The sequence below is a fragment of the Pithys albifrons genome, chromosome 8, assembly GCF_047495875.1.
Source record: "Pithys albifrons albifrons isolate INPA30051 chromosome 8, PitAlb_v1, whole genome shotgun sequence".
Classification (NCBI taxonomy): Eukaryota; Metazoa; Chordata; class Aves; order Passeriformes; family Thamnophilidae; genus Pithys; species Pithys albifrons.
The window spans coordinates 10,772,010-10,793,613 of record NC_092465.1 but is presented as its reverse complement, the minus strand read 5'-3'; the positions used below and the strand labels follow the sequence as shown (position 1 = coordinate 10,793,613).

At 42.7% G+C, this 21,604-nt stretch overlaps 1 protein-coding gene across 2 annotated transcripts in view; it reads left to right on the top strand.

Annotated features, from left to right (window-relative positions):
• Positions 1–16,337: 16,337 nt before the first annotated feature.
• Positions 16,338–21,604, top strand: part of KALRN (kalirin RhoGEF kinase) — a 500,698-nt gene continuing 495,431 nt past the window's right edge. The window contains exons 1-2 of one of the 2 annotated variants that reach the window (XM_071561941.1): positions 16,338–16,357; positions 16,879–16,983. In XM_071561941.1, coding sequence (XP_071418042.1) covers positions 16,911–16,983 — 73 coding nt within the window. In that variant the 5' untranslated portion in view covers positions 16,338–16,357; positions 16,879–16,910. Of the gene's footprint in view, positions 16,358–16,602; positions 16,627–16,878; positions 16,984–21,604 lie in introns of those variants that run through there. The other variant, XM_071561942.1, reaches the window with a different exon arrangement.

The following is a 21,604-nucleotide window of genomic DNA, read 5'->3' as shown; positions in this document are numbered from 1 at the left end:
GTTTAGTTCTGCTCATCTTCCATGATGTGGAGCAGCTGGAGCAGCCCATTGCTGTCCCACCTCTAATCTACATGGAAGAAATGTCAGGTGAGTTAATAAATTATGGTGGGAGAGAGAGGTTTTAGTAAAAGCCCACTGTTTCCTAGTTGTTCTGTCCTTTGTGACTCAACATAAAGCAAGTACTGCAATAGCTACAAGGTTTGGAAAAAGCTTGAAGTGGAAGGAGCATTAAGGTATTAGGGTAGTGAGTGAAAAGTCACTTTGGCATTTTATCTCACTTCTACTTTTTCTTGCCTTCAGATAAGAAATAATCAAAGTGGAAAGAAGGAATAAAAGAAGGAATTTTATCTTGCCTCTTTGTATTTTAATGTGTGTTCTCTCTTTACTTGAAATAAATGGCTTTTGTTAATTCAGTCGGTGATTAAACATCTAGAACTTTCAATTCTAAGTTAAGACAATAATCCTTGTATCTGAAGACAAACACACCTGAATCCCAAGTCTTTCTGGCCAGGTCATGAAAACAGTTTAGAAGTAAAAGTTTTGTAGGTATTTCCAGTCTTGGCCAAGTCTTTCTTTCACACCAAAACCCCCTTTGTTCTCTGTGGATGCTTTTCACTTTAGTGCGTTTTGAAACACACAACTTTTCCTTTGTTTTATTTTTCACTGTCTTCCTCAGCAACTTAACTCTTTTCTCCTCTAAAATGAAAAACCTAGGTGGAGGAAACAAATTTGTAATTGTATGTGCTCATTAATCCCTGTGATTTCAATCATATCCAGGGCTGGATAATTGCTGTTTGAACTCAAGGCTGGCGGTACAGTCTCATTGAATTTTAAAATATGTTTTTGACAAATGGTTTTAATTAGACTTAAGTGATGGGGTTGCTCTACTAGGTATGTAATCTTCACAAGGTATTTGTCCATAAAGATTCAAAAGAAAAAAATACCAACTTTTGAACTTTGAGGCAAGTTTTTATCACGGGAAAAAGGTGTCTTGAGAGTGGTCAATGACACATTTTTAAATATGCAACTATGGTGTTTCTTATTCTCAGTCATGATAACGTCAAATTCAGAAATGCTTAGAAGTCTTATTGAACTTGTGTTATGTTTTACTAGCTCTGAAATCTTAGGCTAATGATTCACATTCATGTATTTTAAACTCATACAGATTTATGGGGCTTGAAGCACAAAGAGCCATTTGCGTCCTCAAGCAGAGCCCGGAGTAAACAAGACACTTGAAGGACACTCCCCCGTGCACCCAGCACGTGCTTTCTTGCACAAAAGAAAAAATCTGTATGTTTAAATACAGTCACAATTTTAGATCCTTATGGGCTGCAGAACACAAAGGTCTGATCCATCACTCAGTGAAATCAGTGAGGATTTTTCTATTGATTTTAATCAGTGACAAATCAAGAAGAGGCACTTTGTCCACACTGAAGAGTGGGAATTGTGTTAAAACAAATCAGCTGAGGAGCCTTATGCTATGTAATTAACATCAGTAGAAAATGAAAGTTATTTCCTTCCTTCCTTCCTTCTGGTAAAATGTTTCAGAGAAAGGATAAAAGGGCAATATTTAGCAGATAAGTTTGGAGGTGTAGGGATCTTTTTTGTTCTGTGGATCTCGGGAATCTTTATCCAAGATGCTGCTGTCTGTGCAAATGCCATCTGGGCCCAGGGGTAATAGTGGTGATGGTCCTGCCTGTGCCTTCCCTCAGCCTCTCCTTCACTGGACTCCCTTTGCTATTGATTGCTTTGAGCCATAGCAAGGACCGAGAACAAGAGAAGGCAATTTCATAGTGCCTCCCAGCAGGAATTTAGCCCTAAAAAATCTAGCAGCTACACTCTCTTTCTCTATTACTGTAATATTGCAGAAAGGATGGAAGAGGCTTTTTTCTTAAATTACAAATCTCTAGTTGCAAAGGAATACAGCCTGTGAAGAGAGCAATTTGGTGCTGAGGCAACTCCTTTCTGTCCTCTGCTCAATTGCAACCTATTTTTAGATGGTTTGGATAAAGTGTTCAGCCTCTTTGGTCTTTGACAGAGACTCGGAGTTTGTTTGAAGACTCTCAGTGTCAGCCCAGCACTCTGGCACTGGGTGCCTTCGGATGCCGTGCTGAGGAATAGGGTGGTTCTGGTAACGGAAGGTGCTCGTTACTCAATAACCTGTTTTCCCGTGCACGTACAGCTCAGCCCCGTAAACCTCCTCGTGAATCACCTTCTTATTTTCCACTCTCCCTGATTAACTTGCTGATTTCCTCAGCTCTGATGCTCATAATGGGAGGCTGTTCAGAAGGTCAAAATGCCTCTCACTGGGCACTTATTATTTCTCTTTTCCCTTTGCCACAAGGAAACAAGTGTGTGATCAGTGGCAGGCAGGTTTCCTCATATGTTTATTTTTTAAAGTTAATTTTCATCTATGACTACAGTTGGAGTTAAAACACATGCAACATTACTGTTTTTTTATATACTGACAGAAAAAGAAACAAAAAGCATCGTATTTCATTGGATATTCTTTCCAATGCATTGCTAGAGAATATAATAATTATTCTGAAAATATGGGGGGTTTTGTTGCTGGTTTGTGATTAGTTGAAGTATTTTTAATGACTTGGATTGTAGTGCATCACCTGTAGTAAGAAATCATGAATATTTACAGTAGAGGGAGCAATAGCCCCATTGCTGCTCTATTTCTCTTGGCTGTCAGTTGTGTTATAGCTTTATATAGCAGATATATAGAAAAACAACAATTACAGAGATGAAATGATGAGTTCTTTTCTGTAGTAAAGTTTCCCTCATGATTCATATTCACTATTGAAATAATACTCTTTTGTATAAAGCAGAAAATGTTGCATATGGTGTTGTCTTGCAATACAGTTGGATGAGTGGAACAGCAACACTGTTTCCACCTGAAAGAGATTGCCTTTTCTAATTGCTACCTTAAAATTATGTTCTTATTAGGAATTTGAAATTATAATCAGCGTATTTAGCACCTTTTTTTGAGACCTGCAGAATGCTTTAAAACCTTTGTGAGTGTTTTATGCTACCTGTGGTTAACAAGACCCTTCTGGTGTTGCTATGGAAATTGTGAGGTTACAGTATACACAGGCCAGATCCCCTCCTGACTCACATGGGAGTGGAAGAGGTGATGGTGGTTCAGCATCTCTTTGTTCAACTACACTTTCTTTTAAGCAGGAGGCAGTTAGAAAAATTAAAAAGTTATTTGGGAAAAGGCATATTAATACAGGATGTCTTAAGACTTATATTCAGTGCAATGAGCTTTACATACAGGCTCTTTGTAGCATCAGCCTTCCCAGACTGGACTTGTAACTACAGGTCAAACAAAAGTCAGTGCCATTACTGGGCAACACGTTTTCACTTTGGGTGGTCACTTGAGAAAGATTTCTATATAGAACAATATAATTCCTTACATTAAAGAGCCTCTTGAAAAGGAGTAGAAGGATGTGCTTGGCATGGATATGTCAAGCTGAAGTTTTTGTGTGTGGCTGCACATCAGTGTAGGGTTTGAGCTGGTGCCTCTCCAGATGCACAAGTCTGGATATAGCTGAGAACTGAAATGTGCCTTAATGCTGGTCTGCATTGCAGCTTCTCCTCCACATTCACTTCAGCACAGTTACAGGAAGGATATTTCTCCTATCTGGTTGGGATTTTTAATAGATTGGCTCCTGCAACATGTGCTGTCTTATGTCAGGCAGAGATGTGAGACATCATGGTCAGTGTTTCAGGCTGGAGGAGTAATCTTAGGTGAAAAAGAAAGGGTGAGGACATTGGAAAGAAAGATTGATTTGATTTGTCCATCACAAAAATAGAAACAAAAAATGATGGAAGCAAATCAGGAATTTTCCTGCATGGAAATTTAGAAAACTATTTTTCTTGAAATGTAATACATTAAAACTTCCTAGTGAGTTCTATTATTCAGGCTACAAACTCCTCCAAACAAGGAACTGTCTGCAAATATGGTCTAGATGGTACATGGCAAGTAAGATCTGATCTTATCTCATTCTCTAGATATTGCAGTAAAAATAAGACATTATAGGCAAAACCAATGTAGGAATAGAGCTTTTCTTTGGTGGTCACTGACAATGAATAAATATTGAACACTAGACTGCTGTTTTATGAAACTACTCTTATTACTGGAAATGCAATTTATAGTCACTTTGAAAAGTGATTAAAGGAAGGTGGGGGGAAGAAGGCTCATGGTTCAGATGATCCTCTTGCTGTTCAAGAGGAACTGTCAAAACATTGTCATTTATTGTCACTGACTCATTAAAAAAGCTGAATCACTAATGCATTGTGATTGTTCATAACATGATTTAAATGAAATGTCTCTGATTTAGTTCAGTTAAATTTGGACATCATCCCATCTTTCCAGAATCACGTTGGTGTCACTTCCACTTTCTTGTTACAGGTTGCTCATCAATTCACAGCATACCCTTTCATTTCACTTTGGCAGTCCAGCATTGCCTCTGTAGGTGCACGCTGATGGTTTCATTCTGGGATAGACTCATAGAATGGTTTGGGTGTCATGACAGAACCATAGAAACATGGTTTGTCTCCACAATGCTGTTGTAGTTACATCATCATGTCTTGAAGCAATTAACATTACAATAATATGTTACAAAAAGTATATGTGATGTGTGCATAGTAGTCTGTGCTGTAGCCCTTGTTAGGTTTGTACTGAAATCTGTTTGCAGGCCTCCAGAGAGGGATAGTTTGTAATAAATGTTTTTACAATAATTAGCATTTTGGTACATTTCAGAAAAAACCCCCCCGAACTTCCTACCTTGTCATAATTAATTGCCTTTTTTCTGTATTAACTCAAAAAGAACTGATGTATTAAAGCTATTTTAAACCTAGAGGATGACCACAAGGTTGACAATTTATGAACCAATTAACTCTCCTCTTTTCTATAGCACTCTTTGAGCATCTCAGAGCACTATAAACTGGAACGAGGGCTCCTTGCCACTCCTGGGAGACAAATAAGTATCGCTATAACCATTTTACAGAAGTATGAAAGAGGTACAGAACTGTGAATTGCTTGATGTCATTTTGCAAATCCACAGCAGAATTGTTACAAGATCCAGAGATTCCTGTGCATGTGTGCAAGTCACCCAGAGGCTTTATGTATGAAAATATGGTAGTATTTAACATTTTATAGAGGGCAAAGTACCTTTAAACCAAAAAGCAAAAAAACCTGGACCCCTGTGTTCATGTTCAGTGCATTCCTCCAGACCAAAGCTACCCTGTTTCTCCCTTCTGCACAGTGTAACTGGAAGGCAAAGGATCAGCAGGGACCCTCAGGGTCTTGTCAAGCCCTCCCACTTACTCCTGATAACTGGCATACATTTTTGACTGTTACTGATCAACTTCCAACTCTGTTTTTCATTTATGTACTTTGTCTTTCATTAAGCTTATAGAGAAAAAGATGTGAAAATGAGATTTATAAAAACATGGGTAGAAAACTGCCAGTTGCAGGCAAAATGAAAGCATTGCTCTAAAGAATCAGAAATTACAAATAAGAGTCAGACCCTGGACTTCTTCTCTCTTTGAAATCTTGGGAGAGGGCCAATGGCAATTTTGCTCTAGCTGAGAGTATTTCCAAAATGAATGAGGAAGTGATAGCACTGGAACTTGAACTGTCTTTCTGTTGACTTCTATGACAATCATACTGGACCCTGAAACCGTGGGTGTCTTTGGATGTGGGGTGAACAGAAAACATCTATTGGGTAGGCTCAGAAGGAGGTTTCTGAAACCTTTTCATGGATCAGTTTCTCAGAGACTGTGACAAACTCTTTTTCTGAGGGAGACTTTGGAGTTGACTCCTGTTAGGCTGAAAGTTCACAGCAGATTCTGAGTCAGTAGCTCCTCTGCCTGGTGTCAGAGTCTGAAAATGTCCACCTACACTGTTATGGACAAAACCATAGCACAGCATGGAGGCAGCTCCACGCCTTGGCAGCGTGGCATATGTAGTCATTTCTGTAGGGATTTTAAAAATTATTTGGCACTTAATGTCTACAGAAGAGTAATGTGAGTGGAGTGCCTAAGTCTACCGGGCTCTTGGCATGATCCCAGCTTTACTGGTGATGCTTTCCTTCTCTTCTCTTTGCCATTTCATTTAGCTCCCTCTCCCCACCTGGGTTTGAAGGAGATGGCAAGACCTCCTAGAAGGAAGGAGAACATGTTAGTGAACAGTAGCAGGTTTATGGTGCTCTTCCCAGGTACAAGGAGGACTAAAGCAAACACAGCCACTGGTGGTGCAGTGGGGATGTTCAACTGCCTTGCACTGGAGGGGTTGAAAGCATCAGGCTATATTATACATTTTTACTGCTTTTTAGCATACCATAAACCACAGAAAGTGTTACTGGGCCTGGAGCAACAAACCGCTGTGTCCCTGGTGAGGATGAGAAGTCCATCTAGCTTTTGTTTTCTTTAGGGACATATGTTGAAGTATTTTAATTTGTCTAATGCTTTCATGGTTGTGTTTCTTGCACCACTGAATGTATCACAGCAAAATCCAATTCAATCTTAAGAATAAGCACTTCGTAGCGTTGAGAATATACCTTTCAATACACTCCATAATGATCTAGAATATTAATTGAGTAATGAGGTGGTGAAACCAAGCAAGAAAGTATGGAGGACTGGGAGAGTGTCTTGAAGGATTTAATAAACTGGATGATTGAGCAATATGATGGCAAATGTGATTCAGAGGAGATAAACACATGATAATGCATTGGGGGAAAGAATTTAAGCTGCTCCTGTGCACTGTATTTTGAATTAGTTGCAACTTCTCAAGTGTAAAAACTTGGTGTTATCGAGGGTAGTGCAAGGTCTAATAACTGATGCAGAAGAAAGTAGAGGGGGAAATTCTGGATCACTTTAGTACAGGGTGGAAGAATAATTTTCTGAACAATGTACTTTACTGAAGGCACATAGAATGCTAAAATGTTGATATTTAATTCAAGTAAGAGAAATTGCTCCTGACTAAACTTTCTTGAATTAGTTCTGGTTCCACAATCTAAATGGATGATGAATTGTGTTGATAGTAGTATTTGAACCTGGGGTTTTCAGCAATAAAAACATCTTATACTGACCAGACTGAAAAGCATTCAGATGAAATGCAGTCTTCTTGATGTTAGGAGGACTTTTAATTTCACCAGACCAAGGAATTTATTCCAGCCCCACAGTTAAAGTCAGTAGTAGACTTAGTACACTTATGTACACTACTGACTAAAACTAAATGCTGCTGTTGTGTCAGTGTTGTAGATACAAGGTATAGAAAATACATTTGGTCTAGTAAGTTAGACAAGATAACAACCATTGGTAAATAAAGAAAACTATTTAGTAGAGAACTTTAATTTTCATTGCCAAAATCAGTTTTAATTTGGTTTCCCACACTTTAAATATATATATATATAAGTGTGTGAGAAACTTTCCATTGGCTGGGGGAGATTCAGCACAAGTATGCATCTATATCCATATGCATACAAAAGGAACAGGAGAGATGGCCTTGAAAAGATATTAAAAGGATTGAAATGCCATTACATATAAACAAATACAAAATCATGGATTTCAAATTATATTTGACTGTGTGAGTGATAATACTGACTGCAGTGTTTATTTCTGTTGCCTGGGAAAGCTGCATATGTTTGCAATATTGACATTGGAATCTTAAATTCATTTGTTGTGTTGTGCTGTTCCATTTCATAACTGATGAAGAAATGTGTCTTTGAGATAAAAGCTTCTGCTGGCAGAACTTCCAATTGGTTATTATTTAGCTCTTGCAGAACATCAGACTTGGAGCAGGGGTGGTTGGTTTTCGGATGTCACTCCTGTGAGTAAATAGGGACCAATGTGGTTGTTGCCCAGACTGTGCCAATTGGAAGTAGACAGAAGCTGGAAGGGGAATGTGTGTCTTCTTGAGCACCAAGGCATCCTCCTATAGCTCTGTGTCATCCACCATAAATGGGAATGTGGAAATCACCTCTATGGAAAAGGTCTCCAAGGCTTCTCATAGGAGTACAATTCACCCTGAAGTAATGTGTTGTTCAGCTGTGGATCTAAGAGTATTTCACTGAGCCATAATGAATTTAGCCTTTCCCTGAAGGCAAGAATACACTGTAGCCCTGTTGCAGATAGGTTAATTATTATTTAGAGGGGTAATTGTTCTCTGGCATGCCACAGTTCACAGAGTAAAGAAAGCTTGGATTTGAATCTGAGAATCCTTAACTCCGAGTATTTGTTTCTATCTAATATATATTTGTTGTTTTGGCTTTTTCACTGGGGTAAAGGGTTTGTTTTTCTTTCTTTGGCTACATACCAGACTGAATATTGCTGAACATATACTGCATGGACACAGGTTCAGTTTTTCCAGTAGGTATAACTGCTCAGGCTGCACAGGCACCCTGTATTGGTTTCACTTTCAGTATACTTGCCTTGTCTTTAATTACCAACAATTTAGAATAAAAGTCTATGAGGAAAAAACACAACCTACAATCATTTTCAAATATAGTAAAATGTCAGTTTGCCCCAGACAGCTCCACCAAGAAATGAAGTGCTGATGAAATGACTTATGCTTTAATCACTGACAAGGTGGTATATGAAGATCTTTGTAGACTTGTGTCTGTGTTACACACCAGGTCTGTTGGTAAAAAACCCTTTTCTACCAGGACCAAAGAGGTCTGGTCCAAAGACCCTGGATCTTGGTAGCCAGATACCCTGTGGCCTATAGCTCACACTTCTTGCAGCTCTGGAGCATGAGCTGTCTAGTGCTGGCTATGAAATAAAGGGTGCTAGCACAGCACAGCATAGCATGGAGTCAGTCTCTTCCAGATGTTCGCCAGGGCAGAGGCAAGAGCTGACATGACACAGCCAAGGAAAGGAAGATGACTGATTCTTGTGTACGCTTTCTAGATTCATTATATCAGTCAGAGTGATACAGAGAGCTTCTTTTTAGCAGATATCAGTGTTCCTAAACAAATCCAGATGACCACTGAGGGTTTACCCTTTGAAGAAAGGCAACGTTTCAGCTCTAGCAGCTGTGAGGCATTATGTTTTCAAAGATGCTCAGAATCATGTGTGGTCCTTAAGAATTTATAGCACAGCTTCCCTGGAGGTCAATTTTGATACCAGCCTCTATCAGACTGACAGATGGGGCTGTAGAAATACCTACCTTGAAGGCAGCTCTTCTGCAGAAAGTATGTCAGTCTTACCTACTGTTATATAAATGACCTCCCTCTCAGAACAAGTGTCACAGTGGGTAGGAACATATTGTTTTGAAAATAGTATCTTCAGATATGGTCTTGCCCCTTCTGCAGAACAGTATCATCTGTGACTTCCCATCTGGTTCCTAATTTTGTCTCCTTCTAAGCTGTCAGCACACCAGATCTGCACTTCTGCATGAATCTTGGTCCCATCAGCACTGGAACTGAAAATAAAAATATCAAAGTGGCAATTTGTATTGAAAGCCCAAACTATACAGATATACAGTGGTTCTTTCTTGAATGTTCTACCACTGAAGCAACTCTTTTAGAGTGAAAAACATTCATACTTGCAAATGTTGGAATGGGCAAAAGCCTCATCAGAAATTTTCAATATACCATATGTACATTATCATCCCTGCCTGGCTATGTCGCCTTGTGAACAGTGGGAATCCATCCCTGACATTTTAATGCATGGAAAGTGTAAGATACTATGAGCAAGATGTGGTGGCAGTAGAGACCTACTTTTAAAGTTCAGAGATAAGCTGGGCTTTGCACTGTGTGAGATCTGAAGTACCACTGCAAGCAGCTACGTGTCAGTTCTGGAGTCACTGTGGAAAGGGATGGAAGGCTGGCCCTCAGCCCAGGGGCTCTGGGAAGCATGAGGATGTGGCTGCTTGAACACACCTTCCTCCTTGTCTAGCAAGTCTGGTTGCAGGCACATGTGTTTCTCTTGTACCCTCAGTATCCCAACACCTTCCCTCGGTCACACTCACCCGTAGCAAGCAATATTGTGAGGAAGCTGGAGCTGCTCTCTCTCCTTGTGAACCTGTTAATAGGCAGCAGTGAAAGGAGACCTGCTATTAGGCAGAAAAAGCCAAAAGGACAATAAATGGAGAACATCTGGAACCTTTCCAGCCATAGCTGTAAGCCAGGCTGAAAATATACCTGGGAAAAGTGACATAAGAGGAAGTCTGTTCAGCAAGACTCTTAAAGCTTCTTTTGAAGGAGAGAAGAAGTTACTGGAAAGCAGGGAGACACTGAATAACAGAGCCCTGCTCCCTGTGCCAGGAAGAGTGATGGCTGCTCCCGAGATCTACCTACAAGAACCACTGCGTGTGCTTGCAGGAGTGTGGATGAAAACTCAGTCACCGAATGACTCCAGTGCATCTGATTTGGTCTCAGTAATTTACTGATTGCTGCTTTCAGAAACACTAATTCTTTTTTTAAACAAACAAAAAAAACCTTCAAAAAACCAAAACCAAAACCTCAAACCAACAAAATCCAAACTGCCACAAAAACCCCACACTGAGGGGTATCTTCTGACAGTTCCTTGAGTAAGGCTCTGCAGATAAGAACTTATCCAAATACGTTACATGAGCAATACTGCAATGTTCTCTTAAAAGCAAAATAAATTTATTTGATTAACTTTATTCATTTGGATCATTAATGAAAAAACATTCCATATACTGTGGGGAGTCTGGTGTGAATATCACAGTGTACATGTTTGGAGTTACAGCACAAAGCAAGATAAACAGCTGCCAGGTACAGGGGCTGTGAGGATTGCTCTCAGGATTTAGGAGGACTATGTTCTGTACCTTGTAGTAAGGAGGTCTAGGGCATTTTGAAAGGTTGTCACCAGCTTCAATAAGAATGAATAAATGCATCATTTGATATCCTAAGGATATTTTTAACATGTTAGCTGATTATGTTTACTAGAGCTTCTTAGGAGAATCCAAACCTTAAATATATGGCACATTTAGAGATCCAAGAACGTAGTTTTCTAACTTTTTGTTAAAAAAAAATCTGGGCTCACGTTGTTTTTAATTTTGCATACAACACAACTACTTTTATCCCAGGAAGAAACTTCTTTCTCACACTAATTTATACTGGTGAAATGGAAAACAGGTTAGTATTTATGTCCAACCATGTGTGAAATTAGTATCCTACAAGTGCACTGCAATGAATGCTTGTGGTAATAAACCAGTAGTCACTGTTTAATTTTAATGCATGCTTCACTTTAAAATTGGTTCTCTGAATAGCTACTATGTACATTTACATTCTTCCCCAAACACTTCAATATTTAATACTTCCTTTTTCTTGTCTAGTTCTGTAACTCTTTCTGCTCTGGGCAGAACTTGCTTGGGAGGTTGATTGGAGTTTAGGAGCTCCTGGTGAATAAGTACTGCTCAATATCACTAAGAATCTGGCAAAATTTCAGGATCAGGATTAAATGTTTGCAGGAAACTTAGAATAAAATGTTCCAGCTTAACAGTGCTTAAGACCGAAGTTCTCTATGTACATTAAAATACAGCATAGACTTGGCCAACACAAGCTTCTCTTTTCAAGTCTGCTGTGGCAAGCAGAGCCTGGCTGAGGGATACTGCCTTTGTGACTAGATTTATTTATTTTATTTCATTGGTTAACAGAATCAGTGGTCCATTATGAGCACTTATTAGCAACATTTTTAACAAATGTATCCAAATAGTTACCAGGGAGAAAAAGGTTTTCAGTCACTATTGGTTCTTCCAGATTCATAACTGAGACCTGTATCAACTTGGATGCACCAGCTGTTCTGCTTGCTGCTAATTCAGTTTAACATCTGTGGCCAGAGGGCCAAATGCAGTTCTGAAACTTATGGAGGAGACACATTTGTCTGCCTGGTGATGCAAGCAAACCTGTGCACTGCCACACTGATAAAAACCTCTATATTTTTGAAATTGTCTTGCTAATTGCTATTGCTTTCTTCTGAGTGGAGTGATGTTTCTGCTGAGGAGTGATTATTGCTCAGCTTTCTGTCCAAGTTTAGGGAAATTTATGTTCACTCTGAAAGCAGAAGACTAGATGGCAACTGAGTTAGACAGACATTCCCTCTTCAGCTCTGGTCCAGAGGGGGAGGATAACAATAGCAGGGATGATGGTGAGACAAGGGCTTTGGCATGGTATTAGAGCTTGCTCCATGCCTGCCCAAACAGCTGCTCCACATCTGAGCAAAGGGTAGAGCTAAGCCACATGTGTAAATGTACATACGGATGCTGCAAAGCCAACCTTGATGTGTGTGTTCTCTCTGCTGAGCCAGAAATTATCTTTGGCATATATATGGGCATTTGAGTCTAAGCATATGAAGCATGTCTTCTGCCTCCTCCATCCTGCCCTGGAGCTTCTCTGAACACCCTGTTTCTGGGGACTTGCAGATTTTCCCTTGCAGCATTCCTGATAGTCTAGAATATGGATGGAAACTTCCACCCCCTTGTGCCTGGTCTCATTTAAGGGCATAGTAATCTCAAACTTAATACCTAAACATAGGTCTGAACCGGTCTCTGGGTGTGAGAAATTCTTCTCACATACCCCAGAATGTAGCTGCAAATAACTTATTAACAAGGCAGCCTTATGTGCTTTTATATTTTCCTGTTCTGCTATTCATGTTTTCTCTTGATCCCACCTATTAACACTCTTTATTTAGATGTTGCTGCGTCACTGAATGGGAGGAACTTTCTGCACATGTAACAGTCTCTGCAGCCCCTTGCAGATTGCAGCTCATCTGATCAGCCTGGCAGGGTGGTTTTTCTCCCTAGCCCTTTTGAATGACAACCCTTGGCACACGTACTGTGTTTTGCAGCACTGGACTCCTAATCCTTTTTGCAGGGCTCACATATTGCATGTGCTTTCTCAGAGTGCTGTTCTGTTTCCAGCAGTACAACTGTCCTAGAGCCTTCCAATACATTTCTTCTGTCTTGGATCTGCTCTCTTGGAAAGATGAATTTTGCTGATTTCTTGTTCAAATTCTTCTCCCTCCTCCCATTTTATGCAAGCTCCTGAGGTTTAGCTAAAACATGTTTCAGCTCAGATGCCACCTATTGCCATCCCATCGGAAAACTTGACTGTAGCAGAGGACTTAAATCAAAAGCCTGTGTGACAGTTTCTGATCTTTGAGCAGCTTTGGGTGCTGTCAAAAAGAAAAACATTCATTCCTAGTTAAAGTTGTTTAGTATAGATTGAGATATTTGTCAAGTAGAGCCATGCAAAGGATTAAAAGTGTCTGCCAGTCAAACTGGTGTATTTTGGCTTACGTAATTCCCCAGGGTTGGTTTTTTCTTTTCTTTTTTTTTTTTTTTTTTTGTGATTTGTTTTTCAAGCAAACTGTAGGTGCCTTCAGCATTATGTCTAAAAACTGAATTATACATTGCAGAAAGTTTTTCATTCTATATTTAACAGCTCTTCTTTGCACAACAAAAACTGTAAACTCATTGCCGAGACTTGAACTGAAGTCATGGTGGTTCCCAGTTGTTAATGATATTTCACAGTGACAGCCCTGCTCTGCTTGCAGTGTTAATAAAAATAGTAGCTCACTCAATGTCTGGGTTTCCACTAAAATTTACTGATACCAGACTGTGGTACTCCCCATCCTGCACTGCCATGGTGTGTGCAAAATGTGACATCAGGACTGTTGCTTCAATGATAATTCCATGAAAAGAGTGAATATATTGGGCAGGGCTTCCCTGGCCAGTGGGGCTGCAAGCAGGGAAGTACAAACTTACTGTGCTTTGCACAGCACAGATAGGCAAGAAAAATACATGGCTAAATCTTGATAGACTCTAATGAAACTCAATAAAAAAACCCTCTCCAAATACCTTTATTCTTTAAAAAGTGCAAATTATCATTTGTTTGATATTATGAGTTATCTGGGCTCATTCTTGTTGTAATGAAGTTTTTCTGTGAAGAAAAAAAATCACTTGTTTTCAGAAGATATTGGTATTTTAGATGGTTAAATATGAGTGTCTTAGCTGGTTAATCATTAACCAGGAATCTGTGAAGGTATTGGGATGGCAGGTCAGCTAAATGAAACACCTTCTCCCTCAGTATTTTCTAACACCTTTATTGCAGGTTATACAGACAAATGTGCTTTCTGTAGCCTGTATGATTTCTACTACTGATGCTGCAGGCTATGCCTGCACTGTTCCTAATGAAAGGGGGATATGAATCTCTCCATCACTGACAACATTCATTCTTTTTGGATGATGTTAAACCTTCCCTGCTCATGTGTAATCCCTGTCTAGCTTCTGCGGATGCTCCAGGATCCTTTAACTCTAAAACCCACCAGGTTGTAGCAAATCCTGAGTGGATTGAAAGTGCTTCATCAGAAAGCCACTTCCTCCCAACTACCAAGGCTTTAGCTCACACTCCCAAATGAATCTGTATGTAAGAGTCTGGGGGAGAATGATGGTTAAGCGGTGAATCTGGGTTGGGCTGGTGAATATTTAGAGATGAGATCTTGAGATGGGAATCAAAATGGTGCAGCTTGCTTAAGCCTGGAAGATGGAAAGCTTTTGTGCATTGTGCTGTTATGTGGAAGAAGGGGTGAATGGTCACTGAAGAAAGTCTGGTGCTTGAAAGACTAATTGTAATCAGGTGCTGGTACTGTGGTAATGCCTCACTCCCAGCATGCCTCATACTGAGGTGATCCTGGAATCCTGGTTGTCCTAAAGAGGTGAGCTCAGAGTCAGTAGAGGGGTCTGCAGTGAGCTTTGGCAGCCTGGACATAGCTTTTCTGTTAGTGTTTTCTGCAGATAGTTGTGAATGACCCTTTTTATCCATAAACATAAAAAGATAAATGGCTTCAGCTAAAACCAGCTGGAATTAGGCATGGGAAATGGCACTACATGACAGATCAGGAGGGAAGGAATAAGGCAACCTGAGGGGGATTAAATGCTAGATGGATGTCTGTAAGATGTTTGTTCATATTTCTAAATCCCTGGGCATGACATATCCTGTTTCAGTTCCAGTAGTAAACAGTAAGGCCAGAGAAGATGTGACTGGGATCTCTATGCTCCTGCCTGGTCAATGCCATTTTGACAGTTAAGTTTCTACAGGGAAATTTTCAGTTTTTTTATCAAGTGAAATATACAGCCAAATCCAGCCTTCCCCTCAGCTCTATGGAGAAGAGATCAGGTGGAGGAAACCCATGCTCCTCTGGCATCTAAAGTAATCTGGGCTGAAACAGGAAAAGTTCTGCCAGCCTCAGCTGCTAACCTACCTACAGATTGAGATATCCAAACGGTGTCACTTACAAGCTGCTGGCTCTGACACTTCTCTGCTAGTCAGAGTATTTTCTTTCTTGAGGTGCACTACGCTGATTTGTCTTTTGAAGTGCTCCAGTGAGTCCCTCCATGGTGGCCAGGTTCTCAGAGCTGTTCTGTCCTCAAGTCCCTTAAACATCAGAGTTTTCCACTGACTGGAAAGGAGGGATGATTGCACAGTAGCCCTACAGGATAATGATACCGAGGCCATGGGACATGCTGGCTTAAAGACTTCTGTTCTTGAGAGTGATGGATGGAATTTTGTGGCAAGAATGGGTTTCCAAGGGTAATAGAGCCAGTGGGGTGATTAGACCAACAGTTGCTTTTTCCTTCTAAGGGTAGAGGAAGCAAAGATGAAGAACTGTGAGGTGTGAGAGTAACACTCCTATTTTACAATGGTGGTTTGAATAGGTGAAACAGCAACATTTCTCCTTAAGCAGGCTGAGTTTTAGAGCAGTTACGCGATTATAGAAGAATGAGGAGCTGGGGAGACTTCAAATAGGTGAACAGGAGAAGAAAGGAAAGTGCCCAAATGGCAAACATCTGCCTATCTCTGCCTGTCTGTGCTTGAAATCTTGATAGCTGGGCTTAGGGAAGAACATTTAACTCGGCTGCTAACAAAGTACCAACAAGTATTCCTCACAGCACTACTTTTGAGACAACACTATACGTTCTAAATCAGAAATATTGAAGTTATAGTAGAGAAATCAAAATCATTTAGTGAGCTGAATCAGTTTCTGACCTGGGACGAGGGTCTTGGCTTTGCAAATTCCTTTTTGGCTCTCTAGTCGCCCAGTACTGTAAAGAATAAAATACGAAAGCATACCTGCAACAACATGCATTTTCACTGATCGTTTCCAAAGCAATCGTGCCCTACAGCTCATGAACGTGAAAAAGAAAAAAGAAAAAGAAGAAGAATTTTTATGTCCGTGTAACCACATCAGCGTTCACTTTCGCTGCTCGAGTACCTGCGCAGCTGACAGCCGAGCGCCGCGGCAGTCCCCCGGAGGGGAGCCATGGCAGCGGTGCAGCCCGGGGATGCACAGCGGCACGGCTGCGGAGCGCACAGCGGTAGGGAATTAGCCCCCTCCCCAGCCGGGGCGTCCGTGCCCGCACCTGTGCCCGGCCCGGCCCGCCCCGCCCGGCGCGGCCGCGCCCCGCCGAGGGGCTGCCCCGGCTGCGGGGGGCGCCGCTGCTGCGGAGCCCGGGCTGGCTCAGGAAGTGCCGGCAGGGAAGCGGCGGGGGCGGCCGCCGGGGGCCGGGCCGGGCCGGGCTGGGCTGTCAGCGCGGCGAGGGGCAGCAGCAGCAGCGGCGGCGGCGGGGGGAGCGGAGCGGAGCAGGTCGGAACAATAGCGGGTGGAGGGGAGGGGGCCGGCGGCGAGGCTCGGCACCGGCACCCCGCCCCGGCCGCGCCGCCCAGCGCAGCCCCGGGGCAGCCGCCCCGCAGGCACCGTGGAAGGGATGATCCGGGCGGCGCTCGGCTGGGCTCGCTGCTGAACGCGCCTCCATCCCTCCCTCCCTTCTCTTCTCCCTCCCTCTTTCTCTCTCTCTCTCTCGGCTCTCCTCCTCCCTAACTTACTGGATATTACCAGCTGCCGGGCTCGCTGCCGCCTCTCCCCCAGCCATGAATCCCGCCGAAGGGGCGGCGGAGGAAGGCGCTGTCCCTGACTCCGAGGTGGATGCTTTCTTCCGAACAGGTAGGGGAGCTGCGGGGAAGGGGCCGGAGCAATGCCGGGCCCTGCCTCCGCCGCGGGATGCGGGGCTGGCGGCTGAGGCTCGGGCACCGCCGGCAGCGGAGCCGCGGGGAGGGGAGAGGAGAGTAGGGGATGGAGGGGGTCCCCGCCTGCCTCCTCGCTTTGTCCGCCGCAGCCGCTCGGTGCTTCCATGCCCCGGTCGCCTCTCCCGCCCCCGGCAGGATGCTACCGCGGGGCTGCGCTCTCAGCGCCTCGGGAGAGGACCGGCCGGGCCCCCGCCCGAGGCAGGCACAAAAGCCCCGCGGGGATGCTCGGGTAGAGCTACCGCGTTGTCACCCCTGCGGGAGACAGCGCCGGCTGAGCCCCGCCGGACCCTCGCCCAGGGCGGCGGCAGCCACGGGGGTATTGGCCGGTATTTGGAAGCGGAGCTGGCTGCCTGCCCTGCCCACCCCGCTTCAGTCGGGCGAAGCGCCGGGCGCTGCCCCTGCCGCCCTCGAGTGGGTAGTGAGGGCAGAGGCGCCCCGGACAGCGCTTGCCCGCAGCCCCGCTGCCGGCCTGGGATGCTGACCCCACGGGGAAGGGCTCACAAAGTATCTCAGGTCCGGGTGAGAGTCCTGTGTTTCACTCTCCCGTTTCAGAGGATGCTGAACTGGAGCCAAAGTGTAGCTGGGCTACAGCAGAGCGTGGTGGTGTTAATGAAGCAGTGCTTTATTAAATCCTGTGGGCAAAAGGTACATGCTGGGGTCCCCACTGCATCACCCGTTTGTGAGGTGGTGTTTGTGTGGGAGCCACCAGCACAGCATCTCAAGTGAAGCAACTTGTAGTCTGCATGACACACCCCCCCTTCTCCCCCTCCCCCCATCAAAATCTTAAGAAAGTATTATAATCGTCTTGGTAGATTTTTAATTAAAAATTGTAAAGAATTAAATGCTTGTTTCATAAGGGGATTGACCCTTGTGGGCTAGGGCTGACACTTATTGCCACAGCTGTTTGTCAAGACTGCTTTTCAGCTGTTTCCCTCGTTCTACCTGCCCATTAGCTACACAGTGCTTTGAGCTGTTACAAAAAAAGCGATTATGTAATCACCAAAACTTTAAAGAAGTAAAATCCTGAAGGCCTGAAGCAGCTCCCTGCTATGGTAGATTGCACCCCATTTATGTGAAAACCTTTTGATCTGGAGGATAAGTATAATGAGGTCTGGCTGTGTGTATCTTGTGATCCACAAGTCATTAAGCCATAGGATATTTGCCTGTTGATCGCCTACCTGGTTACAAGCTAATTTCCTAAGTCTCAACAATGACAGATTTGTTAGGGAAAAAAAAGAAAACAAACCAATTTTCTTTTTGAAAGAAACCTGTTAATTAAGGTTCTCCCACCCTTTCTGCTCTCTCCCTTTCTTCATCCAAAGCTGAATCATTTCTCTGCAGCACTGTCTTCTCAACATAAGCACGTTAGCAGAATTGAATTTGGAGAGAGTCAAATCCATCCAGGTTATATGAAAAAAGTATTCTTAAATGAGGGAAGAGCACAGGGAGACATGTGGCTAGACATTTCTCCCAATCTGCCTCTTTCACCTGTAGATCCACAAGTATACTTGTCACCTTCATTGTAGATTTAACCTGGTGATTTCTGAGGGTCTTCTAACACTTCTGCTTCTTGAGGAAACAAAATCCCAGGAACCTGGGCTTGGAAGTGCTGCCTAGGCCACATCCTTGCACTGTATGTATGCATAGGCCATCCCTGATGGTTGTCTTGTTTACCTTAACCTTCATCAAAGAAGATGGTAATATTCTTGTTTCTGCACAGTTATGTAGAATCTTGTGTCCAAAAAGACAATATAAAAAACCCCCCAAAGTGTTAGTAATTAATTTTGATTGTCATCTGTTAGAATGGCCAGGCAATATCACTGAGAAGTGGTGAAAGCACAAGAGCAAGCACAACTTGTGTGAAATTACACTGTTGGTTCTCTGTGTTGTTTGGGCCCCCTTCCCTTCTGGGGTTTATGTGCTGCTGTTGTGCCTGTCTGAAATTCGGTTAGTGGATGGCTGAGAGAACAGCTTATGAGGGCTTGGGAGAACAACTTAGTCAGGACACACCTGACTCCCAACACCTCTCAGCCTGACAGTAGCAATCCCGCCTGCTTAAGGACTATGAGATAGGGTCTGATTTGTCACAGCTGCAGAGACCTGTGTTGACTTAGGATCCTTTCCCCCTCGATACTATCTTTTTCTCTAATTTCTGGTCCTGAGTTTTATTCGGGGTTTGTAAAGCATAACCATTGTCTTACATGGCCCTGCAAATTCAAATAAAATCTGAATCTATGTGGTTTTAAGATTAGCTGCTCTAATAGCACACATATACTAAACAGCCTAAACTCTTCCCAAATTCACAGCCACCACATGGAAAAAGCATGAACTCATTATTCTCTGTGAAAAAAACAAGAGTCCAAGTAACTAATATCTCTCTCAGAAGCTTTTAGCAACCGGCTGGGCTTTGCACTGAGCCGGGAGGATCGATAGGCTGCTCCCTGGTACCGGCAGAGGAGGCTGATGCTGAGAGTGGCGCCGCACACAGAACAGCTCCCCCAGCAGCACCCAAACACTCGTGGTACCAGCCCTTATCGGCGGTGACAACTGAGATAGCAGCTCTCTGGGCTGTACCTGGAAAGGCAAATTGAAAAAAATTAACACCAGGTATTAAAAGGAAGGTCTGTTCTGGTGCTTAGCACTGATGAGAACTAGGAATGACTTTTAAGGGTGAATTTAACACCTGTGTGGTTGATGCTGTCAGTCAGTTAAAGTGTCCCTGGAGACAGGCAGGGCAGGGACTATTCTAATTTTCACCGTCAGATATATGCAGAAAGGAATGCAGGAATTCTCTTTTAGCGAATCAATCCCATGTAATTAGGATAAAAAATAACAGGCAGAGGGACTCAAAGGGCAGGAATTACTATTGCAGTCTCTAGCTCTGATTTCTAGGACAACACTGGCTGCTGAATTGTAGCAATAATTTCTGTGATGTCTGTCGCTTCTGTTTGAGCTTATGTTTCAGGAAGAAACTGAATCTATGCCTAGGTATGCCTTATTAAGTTTCTTATGTCTGTTTTGGGGACAGATAAAATATGAGCAAGTTCTCTGGAACTCTCAGTAGTCTATATTTAATGTGTACTGAGAGTTCTATATTGCATGGAACAGAATCCATATACTTACTGTTTAAGCATAAAGGAAGTCACTTTGCAAAATGCACACATAACAGATATCCCTTGGATAGGGAAAGTTTTCAGTTCCTGCCTAAGCTGCGGTAATTTCTGCAGTGTGTTTTGGAAACAGAGGTGAAACACATAAGGAAACCCATTTCCAAAGTTTTAAATATTTATAGAGGTTAGTGACAGAACAGTTTAGCAAACTACCAATTACTAGCAAGGGTAGTCATCAATATTTCTTATCCACTAGCAGGTACAGTTTTATTTTCTAATTTATTTTTCTGGCAGTTAAGTGTAACATTGATTATGTCTGATGATAGGATGCTGACTTTGTCATTGGTACTTCCTCTGTGTGAGTTGAAAATTGATGTTGTTCCATCTCCTTTGGATGCAATGAATTATTCTGTTTGCTTTCTGCTTTTCAGATGGTTATACTTCTAGCATTGTTCATTTGTGCGTGAGTGACTGGCAGTTCTGCCATTAAATAACTTTAAAATGATTGGCAGTGGCCAGGCTGTTTGATCAATAGATGTGCTTGAGATGATGTCTGCAAAGAAGTGCTCCTCGAGGTTGATGTGCTCAAGTGTCTCCTCATAGAGCAGGTAAATTGATTCAAGTGAGTTGTCAGTGGGGGTGAGGTGTTTGTGCTTCCTCACCTTGACACTTTATAATTCATAAGGCCCAGTCTGGCAGTGCGTGCTGATAAAGGACGCTCTGTTGCAGAAAAGACTTGTCAGGTCTTTCGTACCACTTGGAAAGCCCTTGTGTTCTTTGAGATGATGCTGTTAATTAAAATCTGTACCACCCTCTGGAGGTTTTCACCTCTGACCCTGTCAGGAATAGGAGTTTTGTTGTTTTCTTTCTTGCTGCCTAACGTAGGTGTTTTTTATTTTTTCATGTGATTGACATGAGGGAGTAGGACAGTTATCTCACTACACAGGGGCCCTGGATCCTCCCAAGGCTCTGTCACTGGATACCCCAGTGTATGTGGAAGCTTGTGGTGCTGCCCTGCTGTTGTCCTTTCTCCTCCACCTCAGGACTCTCTGAGGCAGCTCTACTAATCTGGGAATTTACATGTAGACGTGGCAAAGGACATACAGATGTGAATCAAGAGGTCTTGGTGAGATGACTCCTCTTCCCCTACTCACCATACAGCTGCTGCTCAGAAATGGGGCAAAACCTGCTGGTTTGTGAAAAAGAGAAGGATCTCTGTCTGATGCTGGAAGGGAGCAATTTACGTGAGTGATTTATGTTTGGGAAGGCATTTCTTTCCAACACTACTTCCTTCCTCCTCACTCAGAAGTACATACGGATGACATCTGATAGTTATTTACAATGTGTTTATTCCAGATGAGATTGCATTGTGTTGTAGGCTGGTAGGAGATACTTTTTCTATTTGATATTAATTCAGTTGATATTGAA